The following is a 12594-nucleotide window of genomic DNA, read 5'->3' on the forward strand; positions in this document are numbered from 1 at the left end:
AGCAATTATAATTTATCTTGTAAGTAAGTTTAATATGTTGGTATTATTAACTATGTAATATTCAACTATCTAATATATAATAGCACATTTTGATTATTTAATTTTTATATATTTTATATATATTACAATATACATATAATATTAATAATGTATAGAAATCATATATATTTATATATATAGATTCATTTTAAATTTATACTTAATTAATTTGTATTCTCTTTTACATATTAACTTCTAATGCTTAAATTATATTTTATAATTTTAAATTAATATACATATACTTACATTTACATATATATATTTATTTACAAACAATTGTTCGTGAATCGTCGGGAATAGTCAAAGGGTAATTGCATTAATGTAAACTGTTCCAAAATTTTGAGACTCAGCTTTACAGACTTTGCTTATCGTGTCGAAATCATATAAAGAGTAAGGTTTAAATTTGGTCGAAAATTTCCGGGTCGTCACACGTTATACTAGTATTCGCCACGAGGGTGAATAGTCCTAACGAACGTTTTCGGAAACCGATAAATCTTCTGCGGTGCGATTTTCTTGAGAAACTTGTTCTAACTAACGTTTTCAAGTCCTAACAAACCTGTTCAATATACCTTAAAGAAATGTACCTCGTTTCGGATCAAGATCCTCGTTTCACTTCTAGATTTCGGAGTGCCTTACAAAAAGCCTCGGGACCATGTTTAGACATGAGTGCCGCACATCAACCACAACCCGACGGACCGAGCAAACGTACGATTTAGACATTGGAAACCGTTATACAAATTTGTGTTATCAACTTCAAACTTACTTGAGAAAAGTATTTGCCTTTAGCCGAATTCTCTTACTACAAAATTTTCTTTCGTGTATTAACGCCGCACCTATTCGAAACTTTATATGACCACAATTATCGTTCTACAATTTGTTGGGCCGACGTAGGCAACAATCAAAACACCAGAATCGAACTCATTCATGAAATAACCATTAAGATCGTTCAAATCCAAGATAGGCCCAAGACGATCCGTAGCCGCCAAAAGAGCCATGCAATTGTTAGACGTAAACCTCTCGAATTTCAAGTGGGAAACTGCGTAACGTTAAAAGTCGCACATTGAGGAGGTGTAATCCATATTGGGAAACGTAGGAAGCTAAATCCGCGATATTTTAATCCTTTTGAAATCTTGGGACGTATTGGACCCGTTGCTTACCGTTTCGAATTCCTAACTTAAACAAATTACGTTCATCCTACATTCTGTGTATCAAACTTAAAGACGTGTCTTGCGAAGCAAGAACTTGTTATCCTCTTCGATGAACTTACTATCGATGATAAACTTCACTTCCTAGGAGAACCGGTTGAAACTATGAATCGTGTAACCAAACTCTGAAACAACGTAAGATCCCGACTGTCAAAGTTCGTTGAAATGCCCAAGGAAGTACCTTCACTTATTCGTAGAATTGGCAACACAAGATCTCGAGGAAGAAACAACGACTACTACTTCCAACTAAATTTCGGGACGAAATTTCTTTTAAGGTGTAGGTAAGGTAACATCCCGCATTTTTCCGTTAAATTTATTTTTAACACCGTCTTTTTTTTAGATAATATCTTTCGTTATCTAAATTCGTATCTTTCGTTAACTAACGTTCTTAATATTCCCGTTATTTAATTATAACATCGCTCATTAATTTGCGTTTTTAAAATATTCGTTCGGTTAATTCACGCACCCGCTTTTAAACTTGAGGGACCGAAGTTGTCAAGTGGAAAAAGTGGTGACTAGGTTAACTAGTCAACCATTCATCCTCACCACTCATTCAACCTCCTCATCTCTTCTCTCTTTTCTCTCTTCCATTTTGAACTCAAACACCCATTTCACTAAATCATCATCCAAATCCGAATCAAAAAGCAAACATCAAAACAAATTACATTTTCGTGATCCTCTCTTCATCCTCTACATTTTGGTACCAATTTCATCAAGTTTGGGTAACTTTCTAAAAACACTAGTTTTCTCTAAATTTGTTTTATATACTTAAAATGGTGTTAATTAGTGTCTATGGCTCAAGTATAACATGAATATATGTTTTGTTTGCTCGATTTGTTATTTTTGGAGTAACTAGCATGAACATGAAATGGGTGTGCTTAATCTTTGATTTTGGATGAGTTAATGTTGTTCCAATGTTACAGTTCATGTATTAAAAGTGTTACTAGTATCATTAGCTTCAATTTGATGTGTAGGTTGATTTGGAAAACATCACTAACATGATTATTGATTTTGTGATTCTTGGTTAGGGTTTGATGGCCTTTAAAATGAACTTTTGATGCTTTGAATGCCATGAAATGTTATTAGTAAGTGTTTAGTTGTAATGTATGTTTCATTACCTTCAAAACGGCATATCATATGTGTTAGTTGGATTCCCGAATCTTAAAATGTGTTTCATGAACTTGAAACTTTGATAACGAGCTTTAAATGATCATTCGACGGGAACTCGGTTATTGAAAATGATGTTTTTGTTTGATGAAATGTGGTTAGTTGTATTCCTTGTCAAAATACCTTTCTAACGATATAAGATACTTGATTTGGATGTTTACAATTCGTTAATTGTGTTAAATTGAAGTTTGGTTGAGACTTGAACATTTGAGACAGACCAGGCACCAGGCCACGCCAATTGGCGCGGCGCGAACCCTATTGCCGCAGTGTGACATTTTCCCTGTCTGGGGACTGATCAACTTTTCAAATTAACAAAAAATGTTTGCTATACTACGCACCTCCGATTCACATGTAACTTGTTCTAACATGCTTATATATGATTAAAAACCTCAGAAAAATAGTTCGGAACCCGACTCGAACGTGTTGACTTTTTCGTTGCCTTCAACTTGACCGAGTTTGACTTCTAGTCAAACTTAACAAAACACTTATGCAATCGTTCTAATCTTCTTTTATACTTGATTCTTGCATGAAACTTGACAACGTGACTCACATGCTATGTATTCGAGTCATAACGAGTCATAGGACTAATTGAACACATTTCGCCCGACCTTGTGTCGTAACCGGTTAATTGATGTAACTTACTTGTTTAGGTCAAGGCTAAACAACTTTCATGCACACGTTTACTTTGTGAAGTACTTTTATACTCGTGCACTCGAGGTGAGATCATAGTCCCATCTTTTCAACAACTTTTATACTTTTAAATTATGGGATGAGAAACATATACAGTTTTATACTACATACTTTTATACTTTGAACATAAGTACGGAAACAAACATTCCACAGCGAGTTAGAACAAAAATCCTCAATTCGATTATCATTAGTTACACTTGCAGGGTGTAAGCGAGAACTTATATTGTGTGGCCATACGGGTTTGACAAACCCTCATTCGGACGGTTCGCTACCGTTATGCGGATGAAATATATTTTTGAGAAACAGTGCATGTTCTAACACTATTGTGATGGGGTTCTATGGAAGGAAACGTTAAGTCTTGATAATTGGGTGCTCGCGAACAATACTTTTGGAATGCAAACGATTTAGATAATCAACGTTATGGAAATACAAAATCTTGTGGTTCAAAAACAACGTTTACAAATACACCTATGATTTCACCAACGTTTTTCGTTGACAGTTTTCTATATGTTTCTCAGGTTCATACTTGGCTACTTGATACATGCTTCCGCACACTTTGATTACTTGCTTGAGGTCAAGCATACATGCATACGCTAGTGATAGCACCTTTGGATTCAAACAAATGTTTACATACTTACGCTATTTATAGCAACCGTGATTTTAAACTAATTATGCCGCAAGTTATTTCATTTATACTTTATAACTCTTGTAAACTTAAACTTGTTGTCGAACCGTTTGGTAAACTAAACTTTGTAAGTCTTGTACATTTCAAATGAATGCGACATAATTTTGGTCAAACGCGTCTCATAGAGGGACAATGACCACGTAACGGGACCTAAGTTAACGGCGCCGTCAATGATGATTTTGTCGGGTCATTACAAACCAAAAGGTTGGTGAGTTCATTAGTTTATCATAAACATTCATTTCCATCATTTTAATATACCACAAGATTTCGGATATTTTATTGTACACGTAACCCGAGTACAAAAATAGTACGCATAACCTGCGAATTAAAAATATTCATATGGTGAACGCTTGATAACCGACTTAACTTTAATGCATAGAATATCCCCAAACAGAACCTCTCGTGTGTATAATAATAATAATCTCGAAGTACTAAAGCATCTGTACCCCGGATGGGACTTGTCGAGGTCCATAGATCTATCTTTAGGATTCACGTCAATTAGGGGCCATACCCGTTTCCTAATTATTAGGTTACCATGCTAAAAAAGGGTGATATTCAATATTCATAATCCAGCCATAGAATGTAGTTTTTGATCACTTGTGTCTATTTCGTAAAACATTAATAAAATCAGCGCATGTATTCTCAGTCCTAAAAATATATATAAAAAGGGAGTAATGAAACTCATGATACTGTATTTTGTAGTAAAAATACATATGACGACATTGAACAATGCATGGTTGGCCTCGGATTCACGAACCTGTATCATTTATATATATTAACACATATACTTGTAATCGAACAACTAAATTTACATATTATTAGTAATATAATTGTTAAATTATATATTTTATCAATAAGAAAATTAAATATTTCTATTTTATGTACTTTAACTAAATAATTAGTATTTATTATAAAACGTTAATATAGATATGTTATACGTTTTAACTATAGTGTTATGTAACTAAAAATCATTTGATAAAATAATATTATTAATAATAAATGAAAGTTTGTATTATTTTATAATAATATTAGTAATTATACTTAATAATGATAATAATAATAATAATTATGATTCTAAAAATAATAATACTTATAATGATAATAATATTAGTAGTAATATTGATAATAATAATGATGATAGTTTTAATGATGATAATAATTATAATAACAATAGTAATGATAATACTAATAATAATGTCAATATTGATAATAAAAATGATAATAATAATAATAAAATATATAAAAATTTTAATAATGATAGTAATAATAATAAAATAAAAAGGTTGTATTATTTTTACAATAAAAACACTAAATTTTTATAAAAATTCTTAATACTAATAATACTTAATAATGTTAATAATGGTAATAATAATATTAATGATAATAATAATAAAATGTATTTATATTTATAATAATAATTATAATCATAATAATAATAATAATAATAATAATAATAATAATAATAATAATAATAATAATAATAATAATAATAATAATAATAATAATTTTAGAATGCAACCTTTGAAGAAACAAGCTTCTAAAAAAATGCATCACTGCCCGAGCTCGAACCCGAGACCTCTCGCTAACCCAACAACTCTCATAACCACTCCTCCGATTCTGTTTATCTACTTATTATCATACCCATTATCTTAATCATTATCGTTTTACATGATCATCATCTATCACCATTCGTTTACCCCAAAATAACTCCTCATCTTTAATCATGATCATGACATGATCATAATCTTAATCATCTTCTTTTATTCCTATATCATAATCATAATGATCATAATCAACTATCATCATCAACATCTTCATAATAGTATCATCATCTACTCGTCATCGATTAACATATCACCAAATCATCATTGTCCTTATAATACCATCATTATATTGCATTTCAGTCCTCATCTAGCAGGCATCGTAAAAAAAATAACAAAAGGAAATGGCAGCAGCCTAGTAATCGAGCTAAGTGATTGTGAACATGGCTCAATCAATATAAACATATCAGCCCACATCTCACTTAATCAACCCAACAACACAAGGTTTTTATTGGCCCAATAAAACGAAAGCCTAGTAACCGGGTTTTAATATAATTTGCACGATGTGTAGGGCTCGTCTGATAAACACAGGGACAACAAACGTATAATTTTTTTTTATCTTTACAGCTCATCCTATCCATCAATTATTCATTATCATCATTGTCCATAATCATTGTCTTTAATTACTCTAATCCTCGTAACAGGAAGTATAAGAAGAATAAAACAAACAGCCACCTTAAACAAAAAAATATAGCAGCTGCAGTATTAAATAACAGCAATCGATTTGCATTAATATAGCAGTGGTTTGTGATGGTTTATGGTGTTGAAGTTGGTGGTGGAAGAGATGGTGGTTCGGTGGTGTTTGTTCTTGGACAAGGAACAAGATGAAAGTGGTTTGGTGATTTCTGGTCAATCAGAAATACAGAAAGCAATAACCAGCGTAGCAGCAATATTTGTGTTGGTGGTTTCAATGGTGACGAGGTGATGGTTCTTGTTGTTCTAGCCGTGATTAAACATGATATATATATATATATATATATATATATATATATATATATATATATATATATATATATATATATATATATATATATATATATATATATATATATATATATATATAGAGAGAGAGAGAGAGAGAGGGAGAACAAAGAAGAGAGAGAATTGAAGATGATTGTAGGTGATGATGGCGATTGTAAAAACACTGATAGCAACGACTATGTTGATTGCCGAGGATGGTGGTTATGGGTTATCAAGGTGGTGAACAAGGTGGGGGATGGCGATCATTTGTGGGTTTGTTCACGAAGAAAATAGGGTTTTGGTCCTGGTACGAAAACATAAAAGAATTTGTGGTGATACGATGAACGTGGTTTTAAAATATTATCAAAGTGATGCATGATGTTTGTTTCACGAATGAAAAATAGGAACATAAGAAAGTAGAAACAATACCCGAAGTGCAGGAGGTCAATGTGGTGGTGATTCTTGTTGATGGTGGCCAAGGTAGTGAGATGATTGGAGGGGTGGTTCACGGTTGTGATGTGGGTGTTCAAATGAATAATATAAACAGGAACTAATTGGTAATAGCTTTATGCTAATGCTGATGGTAGTTAAATGGTGATGGTGTGGTGGTTATGAACCTCAAAAGAAAGATGATCGGGTTTAAAGATAGGTGATTGGTTAAGAGAAGAGATGGAGAGTGTGTGTATATATAAAGTGTATCCATCTGTTATGTAATGTAAATATATAATTTTTAAAATAGATTGGAGGATCGATTTACAACTTTCCTGGCTCCCAAACTTCCTCTTTCCATTTTAACCTTTACTCAACATTATATCACAAGTGTAACAGAAAAAGAAAAAGAGATAAAAAGTTGATAGAGATAGGAACAGAATTTGCATAATTATTTTTCTATATAATTTATATTTATTTAATATTAATAAATAATAATACTGTTAATAATAATAATAATAGTGTTAATATTATTAATAAAATACTAATAATAATAATACTAATAATATTACTAATAGTATGAATAACAATACTAATAATCTTAATAATACTATTATTGATATTAATATTAATAATTGTAATGGATATGGTGATAATAATATTAGTGTTAATACAACACTTATATTTTTAACTTGTATTTAGACTTGTTTAATATTAATCGAAATAGTGGACGGGTGCTACAATCGTTTACTAGATGAATTCTAAGTCATAAATATATATATATATATATATATATATATATATATATATATATATATATATATATATATATATATATATAGATATATTTTAAAATAATAATTACCCTATTATTTTATTTTGCAAAATTAATTTCCAACAACTACCTCGTATAGTATTTCATATTATATTTCAAATTAAAAAAAATATGTATATATATATATATATATATGTATATATTTAAATATATATGTATCTATTTACAAATAGTTGTTCGTGAACCGTCGGGAATGGTCGAAGGTCATTTGAATATATGATACAGTTCCAAAAATTTAAGACTCAACTTTACAGACTTTGCTTATAGTGTCGAAATCATTTAAAGATTAAGTTTAAATTTGGTCGAAAATTTCCGGGTCGTCACATAGAACGCGTCCCGGTGTGGGTAAAAATCCATGATATCCCTTTGGCTAGCTTTACTGAGAATGGTCTAAGTGCAATCGCTTCAAAGATTAGTACTCCGCTTATGTTAGATTTCTATACTAGTACTATGTGTAAGGAGTCATGGGGTAGGCCTAATTATGCTAGGGCTATGATTGAGGTGATGGCTGCTAAAGAGCTAAAAGAAGAAATTAAGGTCGCAATCCCTAGTATTCAAGGTAGTCGAAAAACAGTAAGCATGGTGAAAGTGGAATATGAATGGCGCCCGCCAAGGTGTTCTACTTGTATTACATTTGGCCACAATGATTTCCAATGTCCTAAACAAGTTGCAAGTACTGTAGAGAATAAGAAAGAGGATGCAGATGGGTTTAAGGTGGTGGGTTCCAAAAGTAATATACCTAAGGTTGGCACATCTGGTGTCAATAAGGGATATGTTTTACCAAAAAAGCAAAGGTTCGAATATAGGCCAGTAGGTAAAACGATTGTTGAACCTAATGTTGGTAGTACAAGTGCATCGCAACCTAATAAGATCATGGACAGTAGTCCTTTTGATGCATTGAAAAGCCTAAATAATAATAATAATAATGATGGTTCCATATTTGAAAAGGGGGATAAGGTGTTAAGCAATGAAGAAAGTGATGTCGAGGTTAATACTGATGAAACAACTCAATTCATGGGGGCTACAACTGAGGGGGCAAGCACTCCCAGTAAGAAGGGTCCTCATGTATAGTTTCGCTTCCTGGAATATTTGGGGTCTGAATCGCCCCCCGAAACAAAAGGAGGTTCGTGATACTGTTAATGATAACGGTTTATGTTTTTGTGCTATTTTAGAATCTCATGTAGATGTTAGTAAGTTAAGTGACATATGCTCTAATGTCTTTCGTAATTGGACGTGGACATCTAATCAGTCGGTATGCCAAGGTGGGACAAGAATTATTGTAGGTTAGAACCCCTCATTAGTGAATGTGATGGTGTTGAATATGACTGCACAAGTCATGCATTGCTATGTTCATTTGGTTAATGATAACAAGCGGTTCTATATATCGGTTGTTTATGCTAATAATTACTATATCCACCGCCGGGATCTATGGAGAGATCTTTGTATGCATAATCTTTTTGTTGGGAATCATTCATGGGTTGCTATGGGCGACTTTAACACTGCTCTAGATCTTGATGATTCTACAGCGGGTGGATCTACGGTTACTTTAGCTATGCGTGAATTTCGTGATTGTGTTGAGCAAATAAATATGTCTGATGTTAATCACTCTGGATTTCGCTACACATGGAATCAACGGCCGAAGTCTTTCGATGGTATTATTAAGAAAATTGATAGAGTCATGGCTAATGATATTTTTATACAGGAATTTATGATAACGTTTGCTATCTTTAAGCCGTATGGTGTTTCATATCATTGTCCTGCGATCTTGCGTATTCCTATGAATCATGTCTCGAAGCCAAAGTCTTTTAAATTTGGTAACTTTATTGTGTACAAGGAGGGTTTTTATGACATTGTTTATAAGGTTTGGTATCGGGCTCTTGTTGGACATCGTATGTATCAGGTGGTCCGTAAATTAAGGGACTTAAAGAAGCCTTTACGAAAACTTATGAGAGTTCAAGGTAATCTTCATGAAAAAGTTACAAAATTAAAGGAGGAGCTGAATGAAGCACAATTGAATCTTGATAGGAATCCACATTCCACCCATGCAAGGGAAGCTCAAAGCAAACTTCTTAGTGCTTATACAGAAGCGGTATTGGATGAAGAGCGATATTTAAAGCAAAAGGCTAAGATAGAGTGTTTAAGGGTTGGAGACAATAATTCAAGTTATTTTCACAAAGTCATAAATAGCAGAATGCATCAGAATCGCATCTCGGCTATTTCTAATATGACGGTAGTATGGTGGAAGGCATTGATATTACTCATCTTTTTGTTAATCACTATACTAATTTCCTTGGTTCTAGTACATGTGTTTCTTATGTTTCTGATCCTCATGATTTGTTTACGAAGAAGTTATCAATTGAGCAGGCTTCGGATATGATTAGGAGTGTTTCAAGTGAAGAAGTGAAACATGCTATATTTGAGATGGGGAACAACAAGTCTCCGAGTCCGGATGGGTATACTGTTGAGTTTTTTAAATCAGCTTGGCACATTGTTGGTGAGGAGATTACGGAAGCTGTTAGGGAGTTCTTTGATAATGGCCAACTGTTAAAGGAAATTAATCACACTATCATTGCTCTCGTTCCAAAGGTTCAATCACCATCAAAGGTCACTGATTACCGTCCAATTGTGTGTTGCAACGTTATTTATAAATGTATTAGTAAGATTATTACTAATCGCATTAAAGGTTGTCTAGATGACATTGTTAGCCTTAATCAGTCAGCGTTCATTCCTGGGCGTTGCATATCGGATAATATACTCCTAACGCAAGAGCTTATGAAGAATTATCATTTACATAATGGTGGTCCCTGGTGTGCATTCAAAGTTGATATTCAAAAAGCCTATGATACTGTTAATTGGGATTTTTTGCAGTTTATCTTGATTCAGTTTGGTTTTCATAGTGTGATGGTGAAATGGATTATGAAATGTGTTAATACTGTCTCCTACTCAATTAACATTAATGGAGAGCTTCATGGGTTTTTTAATGGTAAAAAAGCCTTGAGACAAGGTGATCCCATATCCTCTTATATGTTTACACTTGTGATGGAAGTGTTGTATTTATTACTTGCTCGATATGCTAAAGAAGCTGAGGGATTTCGTTACCATCCTAAATGTGAGCTCCAGGAGATTATTAACATTTGTTTTACAGATGATTTGGTGATTTTTTCATATGCAAATGTTGATTCTGTATCTGTCATTGCCAAGGCCTTGAATGAGTTTAAAACCTGTTCTGGTTTAGTGCCAAGCCTGCCGAAAAGTACAGCGTATTTTGCCAATGTCACGCAGGCTATGAGAAGTAATTTGCTATAGTTACTCCCATTTAAAGAGGGTAGCCTCCATGAGAAGTATCTCGGGGTCCCTCTAATCTCTGCTGGCTTGCGATATCATGATTGTAAAGTGTTGGTGGACCGTGTCAAAAATGAAATAAGGAATTGGAAGAACAAATTCCTATCATTTGTCGGGCGAGTTCAACTTATAAATTCGGTCCTATCCTCGATGCAGATTTACTGGCAGTCGATATTTATTCTTCCTAGTGCTATCACGTTAGAGGTTGAAGCTTTCATGCGAGGGTTTCTCTGGTGTTAAGGTGAGTATAAAAGAGGTAAATCAAAAGTTAAATGGGAGTATGTTTGTCTTCCGAAGGAAGAAGTTGGGCTTTGTATTAAACATCTCAAAACTTGGAATGTTGCCCTCATCACCTCTCAAGTGTGGCTTCTTTTATCCCATAAAGAATCGTTGTGGGTGCAATGGATACATATCTATAGATTGACGGGTTGAAAATTTTAGGATGTCCAAGTACCAAGTAATGCAAGTTATAGTTGGCAGAAAATATTGAGAATTCGTGGCGACATTAAGAGGTGCTTCTTTCATGTGATACGTGATGGTAGGATTTCTTCATTTTGGTTTGAATTTTGGTGTAAGCAGGGACCTTTATCTCAGTTTATTTCGCACTGTATGATCTCGCAAGCTGGTTTCAATGCTGCTGACTCAGATCGGGATGTTATTCTTAATGATTGGTCGTGGCCTATAGCATGAAGTAACCAATTTCCTACATTGAATAATTCGTCTTACCTAACATTACAGATCAAAAAGATATTATAAAATGGAAAGGAAACGATGATGAACTTCATGATTATACGGCCAGTGTAGTTTGGGATTCGATTCACCATAGAGCTCTGAAAGTGACATGGTTTTCTGTGGTGTGGTATTCGAAATGTATTCCAAAACATGCTTTTGTGTTGTGGCTTCTTATGGGTAAAAACCTTAAACACAAGTAAGTTGCGGCACTGGGAAATTCGGTCAGATGCGATTATGGTTTACCCGCTTTGTGATCAAGTTCCGGATTCTCATGACCACTTATTTTTTACATGTATTTATTCTAAACAGGTGTGTGATATGGTGAAAACTCATATGGATTTTCCTAACTTCAGTGATGGATTGAAAGACTTTACTTTGATTTTGAGTCCATTTGCGGCTAGAAACGTGGCTCGTATTCTAGTGGTAAAATTATTATTTGCGGCCTCAGTTTACTTTGTTTGGAAAGAACGAAACAACATGTTGTTTAAGAAGAAGAAGAGGTCATACAAGCAGGTGTATGATATTGTTTACGCCACGGTCAGATTGAAACTCATGAGTTTAAGGTGGAGAAATTCTTCCCAGGTCCTCCATCTTAAGTCGAACTGGAAGATTTTCTGAGTTGTTTTTGTTTTGTTGGTTGTGAGCCTGAGTGCTCATGGTTGCTTTGTAATGCTTACATAGCTTGGTCGTTTGAGAGGTTGTAGGGCATGTCCTATAACCATTTTGTATACATCGTATTCTTTATTAATCAATATATTTATCGGGTGATCCCCATTACCAAAAAAAAAAAAATCAATCATCTTTGTTTCGTTCCACCAAGAAATTCGGCCGATGACCACCACAAAATCAACCCACCTATTGTTAAAACGATTAAAACAATGGGCTAAAAACTTAGCTACAATTATCAAG

General features: G+C 33.4%; 1 protein-coding gene across 1 annotated transcript; it reads left to right on the forward strand.

Annotated features, from left to right (window-relative positions):
- Positions 1-8932: 8932 nt before the first annotated feature.
- On the forward strand, positions 8933-12303 carry LOC139900691 (uncharacterized). Its single transcript, XM_071883451.1, has 5 exons — positions 8933-9773; positions 9857-10903; positions 11006-11157; positions 11533-11607; positions 11995-12303. The coding sequence occupies exons 1-5, from the start codon at positions 8933-8935 to the stop codon at positions 12301-12303; spliced, it is 2424 nt and encodes an 807-aa protein (XP_071739552.1).
- The last annotated feature ends 291 nt before the right edge of the window (positions 12304-12594 follow it).

This window comes from Rutidosis leptorrhynchoides, chromosome 3, assembly GCF_046630445.1.
Source record: "Rutidosis leptorrhynchoides isolate AG116_Rl617_1_P2 chromosome 3, CSIRO_AGI_Rlap_v1, whole genome shotgun sequence".
NCBI classification, from domain to species: Eukaryota; Viridiplantae; Streptophyta; class Magnoliopsida; order Asterales; family Asteraceae; genus Rutidosis; species Rutidosis leptorrhynchoides.

Coding starts and splice junctions, on each gene's coding strand:
- LOC139900691 (XM_071883451.1), top strand. CDS start 8,933: ATGACTGCACAAGTCATGCATTGCTATGTTCATTTGGTTAATGATAAC. Junction 11,158..11,532: donor CTAGTGCTATCACGTTAGAG/GTTGAAGCTTTC, acceptor TGGTGTAAGCAG/GGACCTTTATCTCAGTTTAT. Junction 11,608..11,994: donor CTGCTGACTCAGATCGGGAT/GTTATTCTTAAT, acceptor TATTCTAAACAG/GTGTGTGATATGGTGAAAAC.